The sequence below is a fragment of the Hemicordylus capensis genome, chromosome 4 (genome assembly GCF_027244095.1).
Source record: "Hemicordylus capensis ecotype Gifberg chromosome 4, rHemCap1.1.pri, whole genome shotgun sequence".
Taxonomy (NCBI): domain Eukaryota; kingdom Metazoa; phylum Chordata; class Lepidosauria; order Squamata; family Cordylidae; genus Hemicordylus; species Hemicordylus capensis.
The window spans coordinates 84,217,199-84,238,266 of NC_069660.1; the positions used below are offsets into that span (position 1 = coordinate 84,217,199).

Consider the following 21,068-nt stretch of genomic DNA (forward strand, 5'->3'; position numbering starts at 1 on the left):
CAATACCCACACAATACTATGGGCCACTCCTGGCTGTTGGCACCACTCTCAGGGCTGTTCAAGACCAAATGTCACAGATGCCATTCTCTCCTCCTCTTCTTCTTCCTTTTCCTCTTCCTCTCTCACAGGAGGAGGAGAAGGTTTCTGAGAGCTTCTGAACCTTTCTGAGAGCTTCTTTCCGCAATGGGGTCAGAGGGAGTGCCCTTCTGGGGACCCAGAAGGGGTGAGGGGTATGGTAAGAGTTTCATTTGCTTCCTTGACAGATTGCCAGTACAATCAAAAAGTTTGGAGAGTTGCTCCTACCAAGAGGAGAGGGAGCTCTCAGGAGATGACTCAGTCTGCGTCAGTGCTCAGAGGCCCCCACTGCCAAATACATTCCTATTCTGCCGGCTAGGGTCCATGTACACCTTGGAACTTACTCTAGCAGTCCAGACTTGGAAGGGATTGTGGGGGTCCCTGCTAAGTACCTGACTCTGTTTTCCTGCAAACAGTTGGGCCCATGTAGCTTTAAACATGTTGTTTAAAATGTTTGTTATTTGTCGTTATAGGTCACATTTCAGAAAGCCCAATCCAGATATGCACCATGGTGGGAGGAGGATTTGATGCAAATAGCAGGTTCCCTCTTGGGACAAATAGAAGCCTCAGGGCCCTCAGTCCAGATCAGGACTGAAGTGGGGCAAAGGGTTAAATAATAGAATTTAGAGCTGGAGGGGACCTTGAAGGTCTTCTAGCCCACCCTCTGCTCAGTACAGGGAACTGCTTCAGCATCCCTGACAGATAGTTTCTGTAACGGATAGTTTTCTGTTTGAAAACCTCTAGCGAAAGAGAGCCCAGCACTGTACAAAGCAGGCTATTCTGCTATAAAACAACTCTTATAGTTAGGAAGTTCCTCCTAATGTCTAGTCTAAATCTGTTCTTTGTCACTTCAACCCATTGGTTCTAGTCATCATGCCCTCAGGAGCAAGAGATAACAAGTCTGCTCCTTCTTCTGTGTGACAGGCCATCACATATTTGATGATGGATGTCATATCTTTCCTTGATCTTCTCTTCTCCAATCTAAACATATTCAGCTCCTTTAACCATTCATCATAGGACTTTGTTTCCAGACCCCTCTGTTGCCCTCCTCTGGACCTGTTTCAGTTTATTGATGTCCTTGAAATGAAGTGCTCAAAACTAGGCACAGTATAACCAATTGAGGAATCCTTTCCCTTCTTTCCCCCTGTTGTTGTCCACTTCTGGGTCTGGGGGTCCCACAGGGGCATTTGTTTATTTATTTATTTTAATTTTATTTTTTTACATTTATATCCCGCTCTTCCTCCAAGGAGCCCAGAGCGGTGTACTACATACTTGAGTTTTTCCTCACAACAACCCTGTGAATTATGTTAGGCTGAGAGAGAAGTGACTGGCCCAGAGTCACCCAGCTAGTATCATGGCTGAATGGGGATTTGAACTCAGGTTTCCCCAATCCTAGTCCAGCACTCTAACCACTACACCACGCTGGCTTGTTTACTGAACTTACCTGCTGTTTGTTTGTTTACTTAACTTACCTGCTATTTACCAGTTGCAATAATTTTTGAAGTTTTCCTTTGCAATGTATGCTGGACTGGGGGCAGAGCTAGGGTGGGGCTTTTTCCAGTCAGCTGAGTTAGTGGGTGAGTTTGTAGAGAGTATATAAATAGGGTATTCTATCTAAACTTTAATTTAGTTGCTCAGAGAGCTTATTCAAAGTGTGCCCAGGAGCTTTACATCTTTGGGAGCCATTGCTGATTAGGGTCTAGGACTTTAACAAAAATGCAGAGAAACACTTATGATTTTCGTGCAATTTACTTAGCTGTTCAGTGAAAGATTCTTCTTATCAAATATGCAGATTTTGACATAAAAATTGAAAAAGAAATGTAGGAAAGGAAAAGCGAGAGAAAAATGCACAAAAATTTGCTAAATAGTTTTCATCCTCTTCACATCCTGTTTCCAAGGTGTGAACTTACAAGGGTGTCAAGAACTGGTGGAACACCTCAAAGTCAGCTGTGAAGGTATCTTCAGCAGTGAAGAGACCTTCTTCAACCACCAATCAACCACAATCTTGAGTAATTGGACTTTCTCTTCTCTTTCTCTTGGGCACTCCTGGATCCAAGAATAGGCGAGTGCCTCAGAGACAGGTGGACTTGAAGGCAAGTTATAGGATGAAAGGCCAGATACAGGCAGTCTAGAAGCAGGCTAGAAGCCAGGGTCTGGAGGTGAAGACTGATGACTGGGTGGCCCTTTCCAGTGACAAGCTATATCCAGACGGAGAGAAACATCACGTCTGGTGAGCAGTGTTCCCTCTAATTTTTTTTTTCATCTGTTCACCGAATAGTTTTTGTTCTAGACAGCAGTATCAAGGCAGTGTGTACGCATGTGCATTCAGAATGGGGCCTTTCTGATTCAACCTGAGTGGGATCTAAATTTAACTGATTGGACATTTAAAAACTTGTGAGTATGCACACATGTTCACGCCTTAGAGGGAAGACTGCTGCTGAGTCCTAAAGAGGTGGCTTTTTCTGTGGAGCCCACCCAAAGAGATAGTATGGCGTTTTATATTACTGTTGTTGTTGTTGTTGTTGTTATATTTATTTATCATTTGTTTATTCTATTTCTAGACTGCCCTTCCAAAAATGGCTCAGGGCAGTTTACGCAGAGAAATAATAAATAAATAAGATGGATCCCTGTCCCCAAAGGGCTCACAATCTAAAAGAAACATAAGATAGACACCAGCAATGGTCACTGGAGGTACTCTGCTAGGGGTGGATAGGGTTAGGGGAACAGAAGGTTTTTATCCATAGAAGTTCTGTTCTTCAGTGTGTCTAGAAAACAACTGACTCACCTGATGAAGTGTTTTGGCCTAGGCCATGCTCTTAGGCCATGTAGGGAAAGTGGATAGGGCTTATAGGGAGGACCTTGTCTGATTCCTCATATGCATCTGCAGTATTTTTGTCTTTTGCTGTTGGTTGGTTCATTGTTCCTTTATTCCATGTTGAGCCAAGGGTTGAGGGACTTCTGCTTTTTCAGTTCTGGTTTGGGAAACCATGCAGCCCCTCCCCTTGCTAAAGTCAGAAGTTGGAGGCATGTCTTCCAACTTGGAGGTGCTATCCTAGATGTTGAAACTGCTCTCTGGACACACTGAAGAACAGGAATTCGTGGTAAGAAAATTTCACTTTGCCTCACAACCTTACCCAAGGCTCTACACATAAACATACCATCTCTCTCTCTCTTTCTCTCTTTCTCTCTCTCCCATAAACGCCACAGTGAGGCCACAGCCTGATTGAATTTGGAAGCCTTTGTTTACAGACGTCTGGCTGGACAAGAGGCTATTTATTGAATTTTCCATGAAATGTTGCTCTCTTAATGCTGTAAAGAGCAGGCTGCCCACATCAGAGGGGGCTTGTGTTAACAGATCAAGTTACTTCAAGATGCATTGCGCTGCTGTCCCACACTCTTTCTTCATGCTCAGGCAAGTGTGTGCGAGCATAAGAACATATAAAACAGCCCTGCCAGATCAGGCCCAAGGCCTATCTAGTCCAGCATCCTGTTTCACACAGTGGCCCACCAGATGGGTGTGTGAGAGAGAGAGAGAGAGAGAGAGAGAGAGTTTTGTGCGTGCGTACACTCACATACATTCTCATATTCTCTCTCTCTCTCTCTCTCTCTCTCTCTCTCACACACACACACACACACACACACACACTCTCTCTCTCTCTCTCTCTCTCTCTCTCTCTCTCTCTCTCTCTCTCTCTCTCACACACACACACACACACACACACACACACACACACACACACAATGTGGAGACTGCACTTCAGGAAGGAACTGCCCATGGAGGCTGTATCTTCCCCATATAGGAAGGAAGGAAGGGATGATCTGTCCCCCCAAGGAGCTGTGGATATGCATGGCATGCAATAGATAACAAAAGCCTGTTGTGCTGAGGCATTACCTTCAGCATGGATGGACAGATGGACTTTGGACTAGCTAAGAAAATTAATTGACTGGAACTTGATCCTAAAGCAAGGCCCCAGAAAGTGAAACTCGTGATTGAGCGGCTAGTAATATGCCTTTTGGAAATGGTAGCATCCCAGGTATAAGAGTGACCAGTTGTAGGCTCATGTTTGACAGCCCCATGCTTTCCCTTGAGGATATGCAAACAATGTGCTTGGTCAGTAGGCAGTGCTGGCTAGCTATAAGAGAATTATCCATTGAGGCTGGGAGTGTGAAAAAGTCAAGGTAACAGAAAGGGTCATCCTGAAAAAAAGACCAAACTAGATATCTGGAGCAACCTCATGTTTGTTAGACACATGCTTGTTCCATTTGCCTGTAAAGCAGCAGTGATGTGCGGGAGACTACCAAAAGGAGTATGCGGGAGAAGGGAGTAAAATCCACCCCTTCTCCTCCACCCTGGTGTACTTTGCCACACTCAACTGCTTTATGTGCTTTTCTTTAAGTGCCTGGCTTACTTCCATTGTTGGAGCTAGGCTGGGGATAAGTGCTCAAAAGCAGTGGAATATAGCAGGATAAAGTGGGTGGGTTTTGCTTCCCTCCCCACCCCTGCTTGGGCAAGCACATATTTTATAAACATGTGGTTGGGCTGACTGTCTCATTTGGCCCTGAGCAGCATCATTCAAATCCCAAGGTTCAGTTCTGATACAAACCTTTTAGTTGTCTTTCCCTAGGATGTTTATTTTAATAGTTTTCTGATCCAGGCAGGTAGATCGCTCCTTTCAGTTCCTGCATAGATATTCCCCAGAGATGATATCACCAAGTAGTTCTATTGCATCTCAAGGTTCAGATTACAGGAAAGACAGCAAAGTAATAACATGAAGGGCAGATTTCCAGATTTATTTGGGGTGGCATCCACCAAACTGGAATTTGGATATGAATCAGTGTTTATGCCAAACAAAAACCCAAAAACCCAGCATATATGGAAGGCATTACAGCTGAGATGTTTCCATGACATAAAAGCTTGTTCTGACACACATTAACTGGCTAAGACACGTGTCCTACTGAGTTTTGGGAGCTGTGTGCACTTCCAATTCGTGATCATCTGTGAGTAAATAGGGTAGGAGGAAGGGGAGTGCTCTGTGAAGCTCTCACTGGGTAGGACAGCACCATACTACCTGCTCTCGTACACAGCAGTTCAACGAAGTAGGATGAAAATGAAGTAGATGAACGAAAGTAGGATCCTACCCAGTGGGAGCTTCACAAATGACCACTCCCCCTTCTTCCTACCCTGTAGTTTATTTGCAGACTATCATAAATCCAGAGTGTGCACTGCTCTCAAAACTGGGTAGGACGCTTGTCCTGCCCAGTTAATAATGAAGCTCAGAACTGGCTAAGAACAACATTGTTGCTGTCCCAATTTTTGATCACTTCTTAAATAAAATGGAAAAAAAAAGCGTAATCAAATATCTTGATAGTAGGAAAGAAATTACATTATATGGACTGCTCAGACTGTTCCTTACTAAAGTGAACAAGAGCAGAGGAATTTGTTTACAAGGCACATGCAAGACGTGCACTGGCTCTTTTCACCTCTATTCTCTGGTTTGGCAGTGGGGTGAGTGTGAGTTATGTTCCATCCAAAACAAGCCAAGTCCGAGGTTTTCTCCTGTTGTGGTTATCACTAGATGGGGAATATCCCTCCTTCTCAGATGAATAAAGTATGTGTGCAAAACTGTTTTGCATGGCTCTTGACTGAAAACCCCAGGATCTCTAAGATAAAATAAATGGGCTTCAGGGAGCCCATGTGTTCACCATGTTAGAAAAACATCCCCCCCCCGCCATACAGCATACCAAACACTGTCAAGAGGAGGAGCTTTGAAGGGTAAATGGAGGGGGATGGCCCCAGCATCACAGCATTTCTTTAGGTCCTCCTCCTCCATTGGTGTAGGCAGGGGACAGGATGGTTGTGGGATTGTTTTCTCAGACTTGATTGGTTTATTTATCCTTGGGTCAGGCTCCCATCTGGTCTCCAACTTCAAACGGGAGCTGTAGCAAAGCCACCAGGAGAGATTCTGCAAGCATGCAGTTGAGGAAAGCACAGAAGTGTTCCTGGAAATAAAAGTGGCTGTATGTGGAGGGGAATGTCCAGGCTGCACTCCCAGGGCCAAGCTGCATGACTCCTTGTCCCTTGCTTGCACTTTTTTTTTAACCTGGGGGTGTTGTTGTTTAGAGGCCAGCAAAATGGGTGGACTTTGCTAGGATATCTGTTTGTCCTCAGTTTCATTTTGACATAGAATAGCTTTAGGAAGCAGATTAGACCTGTGGTTCAAGTCCGTAGAACTGCTAAGAATTATGATCGGTCGCAATGCGGAGAAGGTCATGGTTGAAAACTGTACAGTGATCGGTTGCTGTGGAGCATGTGAGGTTGGGATATGGACAAAAGGCTCCCTGGTAGTGATGTGCCTGGCTCCGTTCATATTCATGTGTGGCACGTTTTATGTAACTGTGCCCTATGCCTCTCAAATTCAGGTCCACACAGCTACTAAGGCATAGGAACATAGGAAGTTGCCTTCTACCATTGGTTGATCTAGCTCTGTATTGTCTACACAGCCTGGCAGTGGCTTCTCCAAAGCCGCATGCAGGAGTCTCTCTCAGCCCTATCTTGGAAATACCAGGAAGGGAACTTGGAACCTTCTGCACACAAGCATGCAGATGCTCTTCCCAGAGCAGTCCCATCCTCCTGGTAATGCAAGTGAGACTCCCTCACTTGTATGACTAGGTTCAAATGGCACAGCATTGAAAACTGCTATTTTAAGGCAAAGGCCATCTCCGTCTGTTGTTTTAAGGTCAGATTATTCCCACTGAACCCTTCATTGGCTTTTTTTTTTTTTTTTTTTGCAAAATCCCGCTTTGCCTGCTACATTATGCTGAAACAATGGATCCTATTCCTGGTTTCTCCAACTACTCATCTAGTCCAGCCCAGACTAGCATGTATTGCACTCCCTTTATTGTTTGTTTGTTTGTTTGCTTGCTTGCTTGCTTGCATGCTTGTGTTTTCTTGAGTGTTTCCAGGAGCAACAGTACTAGACTTAGTCCCCTTTGCATGAGAGAGTACTGGAGACTTATGGAAACTTTGTTAATATTAAACAAAATATTAATTTATTTTGTTTATGACTATATAAGTCATCATGACTGTATAAGCAGAGTACAAGTAGAGGTAAACCAGATCCCTAGAGGGCAACTTGAACAGCTCCTTTCCCCACTGAACCTTCTCATAGGAACATAGGAAGCTACCATATACTGAGTCAGACCATTGGTCTATCTAGCTCAGTATTGTCTTCATAGACTGGCAGCAGCTTCTCCAAGGTTGCAGGCAGGAATCTCTCTCAACTCTATCTTGGATAAGCCAGGGAGGGAACTTGAAACCTTCTGCTCTTCCCAGAGTGGCTCCATCCCCTGAGGGGAACAACTTACAGTGCTCACACATCAAGTCTCCCATTCATATGCAACCAGGGCGGACCCTGCTTAGCTAAGGGACAAGTCATGCAAGACCAGATCTCCTCCTCTTCTCCCCCGCTTCGCTATAGTTGCAATGAACTCCATCTAGAAACTTCCAGCTTTCTTTCATTGCCTCTCTGTCTTTCCATTCAAGCTGCCTGTGCCCAGTCCTCCAGCCCCACCCACTATAAAACACTGGGTAGATACCTCACCAGGAAGATTTTCACATGGGGCTTTTAAAGGCCTTTAACTCGCATCTCCTCCAGAATGGAGGGGGTGCGTTCACATATCTGCCAGATTCACCCTGAAGACCCTGCGAGTTTATCTATCTATCTATCTATCTATCTATCTATCTATCTATCTATCTATCTATCTATTTACATTTTATATCCCGCTGTTCCTCCAAGGAGCCCAGAGCAGTGTACTACATACTTAAGTTTCTCCTCACAACAACCCTGTGAAGTAGGTTAGGCTGAGAGAGAAGTGACTGGCCCAGAGTTACCCAGCAAGTATCATGGCTGAATGGGGATTTGGACTCGGGTCTCCACTGGATTTTTCACTGCGCATTTGAGTGTAGTCTGATTTATATCTGGGGTTAAAAAAAAAAATCTACTATTTGCGTCTAGTTTTGGGGACAGCTTTGAGTTCACATTAAAGCCTCCCAGTAAACCCATGGCAAAGCCTGACATTTCCTTTTTCTCTGGATTAACTTATCTGTTTTTGAACCTGCAGGATTTCTGGACCATAAGTTGTCTTTTAACACTATTCCGGTCTTGGTGGTTGCTGATAACATCCTTCCCAAACCTTCCATTTCCCCCTAATCAAACCCTGAGCATCATTCTTCCCAGCCCTCCCCACCTCACTCTCAGAAGGCCATGACACTCAGGAATTCAGTTCTGCCTGCTAACCAGTAAGTGCTAATTAATAGTCATTTCAAAAGAGATGGCCTTCAGTGAAGTAAGAAGTTGATGCTTTCCTGCATTAAGCCAGGCTGAAGATGGATAGATTTGCCTTCCTAATCAACAGCCAGCCTTTGGATTCAACACTGTAAATGTTGGGTGTGCAATGTAAAGCACTGTCACATGACCATGGATCAAACTTGATGGCAAAGTGTAGAGGGAGAAGGCAGGAACTGGTTCAGTCTCATGCTCATGTATTACTTGAATGAATAAGCAGTTGACCGTATGTAGAAGACAAACAGCAACTGGAGTGCAGAAAATGCTCTCTCTTTCTGTCTTTTCTTTCCCCAGGCAAACCCTAGTCCTGGTAGTTTGGGGGCAGAGGTAAGATGAAGAGGGAATAGTAAGAAGCAGCTGGAAGAAGGAAACCTGCAGTTCCTGTCTTTGGGGTCACTGCCTAGAGCAGCCGCGTAGACCCACTGACCTCTTTCTCATCCCAACTGCATAACCTGTAGATAGTCCCCCAGAATGCCAAGAGACTCCCATAGTAATACCCATCCTGTTGCATTAATGCCGGTTCCAGCAGGGTTCCTCAAGGGAGGGACTAAAGCTGAGCACAGAAATGATGGTGATGGGGCAGATGAGTAAGAGAAAGCAGGGAGGTGTTTCTGCTATTGGAAAAAAGCCTTCCTTCCCTTCAAAAGGAACTTGCACATCATAGCAGCTTGCATGCACAGGCTTTTGTGTGAGGAGCTCCGCACACTCACTCACCAAGCAGAAGGTTGATGGTGGTCTAGGGGAGGTCTGCAAGGTAGAGAAGGTGGCAAGTAGTGCAAAGTTTATGAAACATTGAACTGTTTCAATGTTGAGGGGGCGGGGGGAGGAGTTGCAAGGACCATCTGGGAAAGAGACCTTTTAAGGAGAGAGGCCTAGGCAGAAAACAGCAAAGCAGCATTCAACTTGTGAAAATATGAACGAATGCGTCTGGGGCGGGGGTGCATGCGGAATAATCCAGCTTAAAGAGGGAAAGTGAGGGGAGAAAGAGTGAGAGTGAGATACAAGGAACAGAAAGAATAAGGTTTTGTAACTTGTAAAGAGCTTTTTAAATTAAAGGTGATGAAACGAGTTGACTGTGTGTGTCAACATAGAATCAGAATTGGAGAGGGTCTTATAAGCCATCTAGTTCACCCCTCAGCTTGATGAAGGAAATCCAGAGCTAGAGCATCCCCAGGAGAAGGCTGTCCAGCCCACTAGCTTGGAGCATCAGAAAATAAGTATCTCTTATGTGACAGCCCTTCCGGTATTTGAAGAGTGCTGTCATGTCCCCCCACTATGGATACAGCCCAACATTATGATAATCTTTTGCAGCTACATCACACTGCCAACTTATGTTCAGCTTATGATTGACTGCAGTCCTGAGATCCTTTTCATATATGCTGCTGCCAAGGCAGGTATCCCACATCTTTTACCTGTGCTTTTTTGCCCAAATGCAGAACATTCCATTTGTCAAAAATCCATTGTTTTTTAGGAACATAGGAAGTTGCCATATACTGAGTCAGACCATTAGTCTGTCTAGCTCAGTATTGTCTTCCCAGACTGGCAGTGGCTTCTCCAAGGTTGCAGGCAGGAATCTCTCTCAGCCCTATCTTGGAGAAGCCTGGGAGGGAACTTGGAACCTTCTGCTCTTCCCAGAGCGGCCCCATCCCCTGAGGGGAATATCTTACAGTGCTCACACTTCTAGTCTCCCATTCTTATATACAACCAGGGTGGGCCCTACTTAGCTAAGGGGACAAGTCATACTTGCTACCACAAGACCAGTTTTCCATTCTGTCAGAATCATTTTGAATTTAACTATCGTTGATCCTTCCCAGTTTTGTGTAATCTGCAAATTTGATGATGATTCTCTCCACTCCTTCATCTAAGTCATTGATAAAACTATTGAAGAGTACCAGGTTTGGGACAGAGCTCTGTGAGAACCTCACACACAACTTCCCTCCAGTTTAATGAAGATTCATTGAAAAACAGGCTTTGAGTACATTTTTTTCAACTAGTTGTGAATCCACTTGACAATTTATCGTCTAGCTGACATTTGGCCAGTTTGCTAACCAAAATATCATGGAGAACATTGTCAAATGATTTGCTGAAATAAAGATAAATGATGTCCATAGCAGTCTAACAATCTAGTAAGCTAGTAACCCAATCAAAAAAGAGATAAGATTAGCCTGGCAGCATTTATTCTTGACAAATCCATGCTGGCTTCTACTAATCAGTGCATTGTTATCAAAATACTTGATTGCTTTATAATCTGTTCTAGTATCTTCACTGCTATCAAGGTCAGACTGATTAGTCTGTAGATTCCTGGATACCCCTTTCCACTCTTTTTGAAGACTGGAAAACAGTATCCCATCTCATGACATTGCTCCTGAAGGTTTTTCACACCCAGCTTTTAGTTTGCATCTTCTCCAGAATGGAGATGTGCATTCACATATCAGTCAAATTTACCCTAAGGTCCCTGCAAGCTATCGGGGAGCACTTGACACACAATCTGGGGTTTTTATTGTGCATTAGAGTGTAGCCTGATTTATATCCAGGTTAAAAAAAAATGCACTTTTTGCATTGGGTTTTTTGGGCAACTTTGAACTCACAGTAAAGTCTCGCAGAAAATCCGTGGTAAATCCTGCTGTCTGGGAAACCTTCTGGACATTTCTCACACAAGGCTTTTAGTTTGCATCTCCTCCATAATGGAGGGTGTGCACATATCAGTCAGATTTACCCCAAAGTCCCTTTGAGCTATTGGGGAGCACATCACATACAATTTGGGTTTTTCATTGCACTTTAGAGTGTAGCCCAATTCATATCCAGGGTAAAAAATTTCACTTTTTGTGTCAGGTTTTTTTTGGCAACTTTGAACTCACCTCACCATAAAGCCTTTCAGTAAACTCACCATAAAGCCTGCTGTGTGAAACCACCCTGGTGTCCGGGACTTCACAAAGATGATAGACAGAGGTTCTGAGAGTAAATCAGCAAGATTTTTTAGTACCTTAGGATGCAGTTCATTTGGCTTGGTAGACTTAAACTAATTTAAGATAGATCATCTTCTCATCAGTCTTGAACAGCAAGACCAAACTCTCATAACTTCTTTTTGGAAAAAGGAAGAGAAAAACAGAAGTTGAGCAGTTCCACCTTCCCTTTGTCACCTGTTAATATTTCACCATCCTATAGACCTACAATTTTTTTCCTTTTCCTTTTAACATACTTGGGAAAAACCTTTTTGTTGATCTTAGCATCCCTCACCAGTCTCAGCTCATTCAGACATCCAGACTGTTACTCAATAGTACTACTCGGGAGTTATTCTGAAGGCCTACTTAACTGCAGTAGGATTTATGTTGAGTAATTTTGTCAGGAGGTCAGCCACTGTCTCTGCAAATCTGAACCACTTGTCTGTATTTGTCCTTAATGACCACCAGTCCTTCCTTCCATTTCTTATACATTACTTCACTAATTGTTAACCTTTTAAGAGTCAGAAACATTTGCAGATCTACTGCAAGTCACCCAGGGATATCCAGTAGATCCCAATATATCTCCTGCTCTTTCTTGCCCTACATAATCAATGGGAAATTGATCAACCAGAAAAGGTTATTAATCCCCGGAACATACAATGCAGAAATAGGACCAGTTCTGCTGCTGATATAGGTTGTTCTGTTATCCCCAGGGATCATGGCATAGAGGTAGGGTACAGGGTGCCCCCACTACATAAATTCCTATCTGTGACTTTTGTTCAGAGACAACAGGCTTTTGGGATACATTTGGATAAGGAAAAACTGGCTTCACCTCTGCTTGGAAATCTGTGGCTAAGCACATTGATCCTTGGCTTCAACCTTTCCGATTTAGTGATATAATCGGCCTGAGCACATGATTATATTTATCTTTAATAATGGCTGTTGAGGAATTTACTGTACATCAGATTGTACCATTGTTGTTGTTTTTTAAAAAACCACCATCACAGTCCATCTTTTTGGTCTCCCCTCCATCCCATAGCAATGAGTTCTACACATCTGGTAAAAGTAACTTCTTTTAATTTGTAATGGATCTGCTGCCCACTAATTTCCTTACATAGCTCAGAACGGTGTGGTTTATCAATCCCACATAACATCACCCTCCGCTTTAGCAGGGGGTTGGTAAAGGCAAGAGAATTAGTATTGTTCTCAGCAGTTGGATGAGGGTATTTGATTGCAGTGTGAGGACACATTGGAAGGAAAAGCTCGGACCAGCATGAGTTGAGGCTGAATTTCCATCCCCTCCACTCCCCAGCAGTGCCCGTTAAATCTGATCCTTTGTTTTAAGGGCCTGCCTGGCCCTTACGGGCAGCTGCAAATAGCGGTTTCTAAACGATCTTCACGCCAACTCCATCGCTGCAGCAAAAACATCAAAGCCTATAATTCACGCCGCCCTGCGTGCTGTGCCTCACAAATGTTGAACCTTTGATGTGCACACCCCCTTTCTCCTTGTTACCTGCACATGGAGGCCAGGCTGCGTGGACTCTTTGCAACAAGGTGCCAGAACTGCTCAGCAAGGCAGTTTTATAGGGCATCTGCTGTCATTCAGTGTGTTTGCCCTTTTGACGGGACATCTGTGCAACAGTGGAGCGGGGGAGGGAGTATGGGGACAGCTGCTAAACAGCATCTAGGTCCTTCCCCTCAAACACACACCTGCAAAGACATGGAAAGACTTTGTACCACTAGCACCATGCGGGCTCTTTAATTATATGCTCCGTAGCAGATCACCTTCTGTAGATGGGCCTGTGCCCATTATATGTTGGGCTCAGTGGGCTCCAGGTCTAAGGCTTCCTCTTGGCTGGAATGGCTTAAAAACTCGGACTTTTTCCTGAACATGACAAAGTACTTGCTTTAAGGAACAGAATCTTTTTCTACAGCGACCAGGCTTTGACAACTGTGCACATGCCCTGCTCAGAGCTAGTGGAAACTTGTTTCTCTATGAAGCTTCCTCTAAGGAAACTCATTGGCCAATAAATCCACAAAGACTTTAAGATAGCTGTGGACAGGTGCAACATGGTCTGCTGCAAAATGCACCGGTATACTGTCTATGTAAAATAGACCACCTTAAGGGGCGCAGCGGGGAAATGCTTGACTAACAAGCAGAAGGCTGCCGGTTCGAATCCTCGCTGGTATTATATCGAGCAGCAGCGATATAGGAAGATGCTGAAAGGCATCCTCTCACACTGTGCAGGAAGAGGCAATGGTAAGCCCCTCCTGTTGTCTACCAAAGAAAACCACAGGGCTCTGTGGGCACCAGGAGTCAAAATCGACTGGACAGCACACTTTTCTTACTATGCAAAATATCCTTCTAGGACTGAAAAGTGCTGTTTTCTGAAGTTACATATGAGTGGGTGCTGCAGTGATACTGGAATGTCAGTAAGGAGCCTGGAAGTGTATGTGCACCATCCTTCCTATTCCTTTTCTTCACATTTTATTTTATTTAAGTGCCTGTTGTTTTTGATCATGACATAATTGTACTAAAGGTCTTTCAGCCCTTTGCAGGTATTGGCCATCAGGCATACCGAGTGGGTAGATTTTGGTTTGTGGGTGGAGCTTTAGAAAACAACGTCTGTTCCTTTAAATTAGTGGTTTCCTGATCAGATTCTAGGAAATCCAGGGTTCATCAGAACTTTGTTGGGGATGCACTCTAGGGAGAATCTCTAGTGCATCCCTGACAAACTTTCCTCTCTACCATACACTTCCTCTTTTACTCTGCCCATTTTGCTCTGCCTTGTTAAAAACCAGGGAGTGGGGAGTGGAGCAGTGGTGTTGGCAGTAGTATGCTGATAAGAAAAGGAAGGGGGCACATTCTTGTGGTGGCAAAGAAGGGGAAAGGGCAGTACTGGATTTAGGCATAAGCTAAGTAAGCTACTGTTTAGGGCCTCATCTTATGAGGGACCTCTGAAGACAAAAGCAGGTCTTGTGGTAGCAAGCATGACTTGTCCCCTTTGCTAAGCAGGTTCTGCCCTGGTTTGCATTTGAATGGGAGACTGCATGTGTGAGCACTGTAAGATATTCCCCTTAGGGGATGGAGCCACTCTGTGAAAAGCACCTGCATGCTTGCATGCAGAAGGTTCCAAGTTTCCTCCCTAGCATCTCCAGATAGGGCTGAGAGAGAGAGTCCTACCTGCAACCTTGGAGAAGTTGCTGCCAGTCTGTGTAGACCAGGGGTTCTCAACGTTGGGTCTCCAGATATCATTGGACTTCAACTCCCATAATCCCCTGCCCCAGTGGCTTTTGGTTGGGAATTATGGGAGTTGAAGTTCAATAACATCTGGAGACCCAACGTTGAGAATCCCTTGTGTAGACAATACTGAGCTAGATGGGCCAATGATCTGACTCAGTATAAGGCAGCTTCCTATGTTCCATTACTGAATTTCAAGTTTTAGGAACATAGGAAGCTGCCATATACTGAGTCAGACCATAGGTCCATCTTGCTCAGTATTGTCTACACAGACTGGCAGCGGCTTCTCCAAGGTTGCAGGCAGGAATCTCTCTCAGCCCTATCTTGGAGATGCCAGGGAAGGAACTTGGAATCTAGTTGCTCTTCCCAGAGTAGCTCTATCCCTTAAGAGGAATATCTTATTTAAAGGCATTTCTAATGCAAATAGGCTTACTGCAAGTCAACTGTTTTTGTCAGATGGTTAGTTTTTCATTGCACCTTTGCTAAGAAAAAAAAGTTTTATTACTTCTGTTTTCATTGTCCTTTTTGTTAGAATAATACATGTATTTGTAAAGCATCTTTTTGTAATGCTATGGGCTCTTTTCAGGTTGACATAGTTTAGGGCCTCAGCATGCTATAGTCTGGCCCTGGGAAAGGGGGCGGCATTTGGCATTGGAGTGGCATTTGATGCTTCAGGGCACTGTGTGTGGACGGCGCCTTACCCACCTCAGCTGTTGGGGTAGGGGCTTGGTCCAGCCCTGCATCCTCCTGCGAATAGTGCCTTTTTGCCCATCCTCTCACATGCAGGAGAATGGAATGGGAAAGAGGTGGTGGAAAGAACTGCGCTACCTCACCATAGGTAGGAAATTCCAGTTTTGGATTATCTTCCATGTAAAATAATCCCTGTATGAGAACATTGCCATATCAGGGAGAAATATCCCATCCCAGCTTTTGCCAGCTGTTCTGGTTTTCTGTTTGCGGGGATTTGTTAATGTTTGGAAACTTTTTTTAAAAAAATGTGATCATCCACCTATAGTCTGAAGTGGTTCAACTGATTTATATCACCAATAGGACTCTGCCACCTGATTTGGCTGTATGTGGATGAGAGCTCCCCAGCAAATGTATCTGAGAATCCTCAGTAATGGAGAGGGGTAGCTAGCAAATGCATAGAGTTCCCTCAGCAGATAAATGAGTTGTCATTAGGAAGTTGGAAAAGCACTGCTCTAGGACGCTGAAGAGCTGCAAAGGTTCACTTTACTTCTTCTTGTATCCTACTGACCCCCAGATAAATGGTCTCAATCGGACACTGCTTTGTGAGGACATACGGCTATACTCCGAATCTGGATGCTGAATGTATGTCCCAAGTACAGAGAAGGTGTGGGACAGCAACAATATTGGGGAACTTTGCATTTCTGAAGAGGAATGTGCGGAAAGCCTTGCAGGTTCTGTGGAACGGGGAGTTGTGAATCATGTCATTTGCTTCTGTATTTAATCACATTGAACTGGTTTGGTTCTCCAATGTCAATATATATTATCTGTGTAAAAAAGGTATTTTACAGGCCTGGGAGTTCTAAATATCATTTATAAATATTTAATACTACAGTTGAGCTTTGTGGAAGAAGGATCTCTCTTCATTATCATACCTGTGTCTTTTGAAATATCACTGTTATTTATTGTGGCACCTCTGTAATGAGGAGGAGTGAGTGTACACTGGAGGCCATGGTGTGCAGCCCTTCATGGTTTCCAGCAGCAAGTGATGGAGAGGCTAACTTAAAAGAGTCAGCTCTCAAACATGTTTTGCAGTGCCGGATTATCTGCACCCAGGATGTTATGATCCGTGTGGATGTGTGTGTCACTGCATATTGTGGAGTGCCTACAAGAGGAAGGAAGGAAGGAAGGAGAGTTGGAAGCAGATTTACATCCAGCTCCATCCTAAGCTCCCAGGGTTTTATAGAGAGGTTACTGTAAGGCATTCTTGCTGGCCAAGTACTGAATGTGAGAACAGCTGACGAGAAGCTGTCCCCCTTCCTTCTTTCAGTTTTGTGTATGTTTCAGGGCACGCTATCAGCCAATTTGGGAATAAGAAATTGACCACTTCCGCCCTGTAGCTCCTGGCAGCTTGCCATTGTAGTGAGGAGGAGTACAAGTATTGGGGACAGGCTTGATTCTCCATTTTTGGGGACTGGAGTGGTAGTGAGTGGGTTTGGAGGAAGGAATGGAATTCTCCCCACTCCCATTTCACTTGTCAAATGAACATCTATTAGCCAGTAATACAACAAAAAAACATTAAGGTCATTTATGTGACCTAATTGCATGGAGCTGGGGAGGGCAGTGCCGGGTGTGGGGGAGGCAGGATCACACCTACTTCCCCCCAGACTATCCAGTCATCCTCTTCGGCTGCAATGCTTGCACACCCACATGAGCCGTGCTGCCACAAGTGGCATGGCCATCTGGAGGCTGGGGAAATGCAGCCCAGACTACAGAAATCCCACAATACTCCGCTCAAGGAGTGTGGGGCATTGGGGGATTTCCCTGCTGCCGGGCACTCTGGTTGCCCAGCTCTGTGAATGTTCAGGCTGCAGGCAGCCCAGGCGTTCATATGACTGGGGCAGAAGGGCGTTCTACCCCTGTATAGAGATGGGTAAAAAACCCAGGCTACTCCAGTGAAGAACGCCAGAATCAGGACTGATTCTGGTGCTCCACACAAGAAGCAGCCCTACCTGAGTAGGGCTGCTCGCTTGAATAACTTCACTGATTAAAAACATTTAGCTACTCAGATGTGAAAGTTATGAAATTTGGAGCTTTAAAAAAATCAGATTTGTGTTCTGTGTTTTCAAATAGTCGAAATTATTGGATGCAGATTATGTTTGTTTAATATCAGAAATGTTATACATACAAGGTGCTAATGGAAGGAGTAGGAAGGACCAGCAGAGACATGTGTGCCCTCATGGCCCATTCCCCTCCCCAAACAACCTCTCTTCTCTGCATCTGGTTGTAACCTTTCTGACATTCAGCACGTCCCTGCCCTGCTTTGTTTTGACTCCTGACAAGCCTTTCAATTTGCTCTCTTCTTTGAAGAGCTGAGAAGTCATCAGTAGCCCCTCTCCCGCTCTCTCCCCTCCAATTATTGAGCACTGGTGTTGAGTTTCAGCCCTGGCGGACATGAATGGGGCAGCACCATTGATCCACAGGGCTCAAGTTCAGCTGGCTGCCAGTGTGACCCTATTCCTGAGTGAGTGGTTGCTGCCTCGGCTTGCAAGGGCTCTTGCTTCACCATACAAAGGGACAGACATGGTCAGGGTGGGGGTTAAATCGAACTGTGTGTGTGTTTGTGTGTGGACTGGTATTGTGTCATGAGATGGAAAGGAAGGTGTCACATCATGCTCAAAGTTTGAGCTAGGAGTTCAAGCAGCAGGAATAGTAGTGCTTGAACAAGATTATCCTTTGTCCGTGAGTTGCTCAGTGTGGGGGAGAGAGGAAAAAGCTGAGGCCAGCCACTTAATTTAGTTTCAGATATTTAAGTTAAATTTAATATTGATGCATTGTCCCTTCTTGAGCTACCACCAACCCTGTGAGTGTTGCATAGTGTGCAATGAGTATTGCTTCAGACAATCACAAAATACTTCCCAACAAAATATAATTTCCCAGATTACTAAGAAAGGTATTAAGTATTTTAGTTCCTTGATGGTTCGGAGGCAAAGGCTGGATGCAGGGAGGGAAATCAGGTCAATACCTGGTAACATCTTTGGCACCTACCTAAATGCTGGCCAAGGATTTTCAACATAAGAGCATTGGTTCAGGTGAAAAGTCAGGATATTGCAAACTCAATGAAGAAACATGAAAAGTGAAGCAAAATGTGTATATTGCTCACAAGGACAAACTAAACATTACCACCCCCACCCCCAGCCATGTGTAATTTTAGCCCAATGGAAGCTGCAGGAGGGAAGAGGGTGCTTAACCCTTCCCTCTCCAGATACTTTCTCTCTCAAAATCATTCTCAAATTGCTTCTCCTAGGGGACAAGCAGTTGGGGGAAAGCAAGTAGTAAGGTACAGTTGAGCATCCCTTCCACAGCTTCTCCACTGCAAACTGCCCCCTTCTGAAGGTACATGTATGTGTTTATTTCAATGTATGTTTGTTCTGCTTTTCTGTATACTGAGCTCAAGCAGCAAACAAAAATGTAAAAGCACAAAAAATAATTTAAAATACACAGCAGCCATGAGGTTAATGTTAGACATATGAGCTTTAGCATTTAATTTGGCCCTTGAAGGATTCCTCCTGGATTCCATTCTTTGATTATGTTAAATCTGTGCCCAGAATGATAGTTAAACCTAGTGGTTTTCTTGATAGTACTGGATATGATCTGACCTAAGATTAAAGTTTTCTTTTGCAGGATGTTTCAAAAACCTGTCTGTTACAAATCTGGTGCTTTGTTTCTTTTCTACTAGCAATACTTTTGTGATTCTTGGGTTTTTAAAAATGGGTTCAAAAAGTCTGAAAGAACATTGAATCCTTCTATCCTCTTCACACCTAACCCAGGGAATCGTTGTTCAGCTCCTTCCATTTAATACCAAATACTTACCTGGCCTTGTCTGTTAAGTAGTGTCTAAGCAAAGCAACCTCTTTGGAAGTTGAAATAAAGAAGTTTTAGTTAGCCCACAACTTAGACATTCCTTGTCTATAGCTTCAGAGGAACAGAGAAACCCTTCCCACCCTTCATGATAGGTCCTGCCCCCAGGTTGTTTGGTTGCTTATCTTCTCATGAGAGACTTCTTGACAGTCTCATTTTTACAATGTTTGGAACAGCAAGGCTTAACTCTTCTTACGCTAAAATAACAGGAGGAACTTCCGCAGCACTTAGTAGTTGGGCTTAGATGATAAAGGATGTCTAAAGTAAGACAAAATACTATACAGGGGCTGTTTTGGGTTAGGCTGTGCATGAGAACCACTGGGATCTGACCCAGTCCTGGTGGGGCAGCCTAGCCCCACTTAAAAACCCAGCTCTTAGCTATGGTGTGAGCCCTTAACCTGGGATCCAGGATGGTGTGTTCGCTGGGGCTATGTTCAGCCCCAGCAGACACAGAGGTGGGCTCCTAAAGAACCCATCTCCTGGGGCAATTCTCCCAATTGTCAGCAATCTGGCCACCCAGAAGGGAAGTCCAGGAAGATAGTCCACAATACAATCTGGGCTGCAGAAACAAAACACGGCTCGGAATAGTTCTCTGTTCTTGGGCTGAAAGCTGTCGACATGAGGGTTGACAAATGTTGTCTTCCAGTGGCTAACAGAAAGCTGTCTACGTGCTTTATAGTCCAAGCTGATAACTCAGCTGGCAGGGATTCAAGGCTTATCAGCCCTCTGCAAGAGGCATTTACTCCTCCTGATAGTTTCCAGCTGTGCTCTTCACCTTGTGACACGCCTTTGCTGTGGAGTCAGTGGGGGTTGCCTGCACAGATCATCTTCTAGTCTGTCCGTTGCTGTCTCTGCTGCCTCAGACCGCTGTGCCTGCTCTGCAACATCAGCCGGACCTTCCTCAGCCGTCTCTTGGGAACTGATAGCTGGGCTCTGCCCCTCAGGCACCCCTGCATTGGCTGAAAGGCTGTCAGCTTTCCCCTTCCTCTTCGCTATCTGAGATCAAGGGCATGACACCAATGCATCGTGCATGTTGTGTGGTGCATTGTGGGATATCCAGAGTTGTGTGGTGCATTGTGGGATGCGTCGTCCTGACCTCTGGAGCTCCATGCTGCAGCATACAGTGTGGATCATCTGGGAGCGCAGTCCACACTCTCAGCAACAGACCAGCGTGCTTCTGGGGGAAAGGTGAGTTTAACTGGTCTTCCCGCCCGCCACCTCACCAACCAGGTCGTGTGAATGACCTCACAAATTCATAACTAGTGTGGAGATTGCCACTAGAGAACAGCTGCATACTCCTTCATTCATTATTAGAATGTAACATTCCTGCCTCCTCTCCAAAGAAAACTAGCACACACTACTGGTTTAATGTAGTGGCCAAGAGTATGAGCTGTGAGCCAGGAAGTCCCAAATTCAAATCTTGCCTCAGTTGTGAGCTTCATGGTTGCATAGCAAGTCACTATCTCATACCTTCTGTTTCCCATCTGCAATATGGTGATTATACAGCTGTGTTAAGGATTCCTGAGATAATATATGTGAAGCACTTTGGACACTCCAAAAGTACTCTCAAAATGCTAAGTTATGAACATTGTTGTTGGGCACATTGTTGTGATTTCCTTTATTTGTTGTTCTGTGGTTTTTCTGGTTAGCTTCTTTGTATTGCTGAGGCAAGATAAAAGTGGAATAATTTTTTAAAAAATATTATTTTTAGGTTTAAAGTAAGACAAGAAGACATACATTTTCAAACAGTATACAACTTTGGAATTCCTTCCTACAATAGATGATAATGACCATAATGTTATTGGATTAAAATACCTTAACAATAGCAGAGCATAAAAATATCAGTGGCAGCTGGGT

The 21,068-nt window shown here is 44.5% G+C and overlaps 1 protein-coding gene across 6 annotated transcripts in view; it reads left to right on the forward strand.

Annotated features, from left to right (window-relative positions):
* The window catches only part of RNF220 (ring finger protein 220), a 410,389-nt gene that overhangs the window by 116,310 nt on the left and 273,011 nt on the right, over positions 1 to 21,068 (forward strand). The window contains exon 1 of one of the 6 annotated variants that reach the window (XM_053244323.1): positions 20,203 to 20,399. The exons of 4 other annotated variants lie outside the window; for them this stretch is intronic. In XM_053244323.1, the coding sequence (XP_053100298.1) occupies positions 20,222 to 20,399 (178 nt within the window). In that variant the 5' untranslated portion in view covers positions 20,203 to 20,221. Of the gene's footprint in view, positions 1 to 20,202; positions 20,400 to 21,068 lie in introns of those variants that run through there. One more of the 6 variants, XM_053244324.1, reaches the window with a different exon arrangement.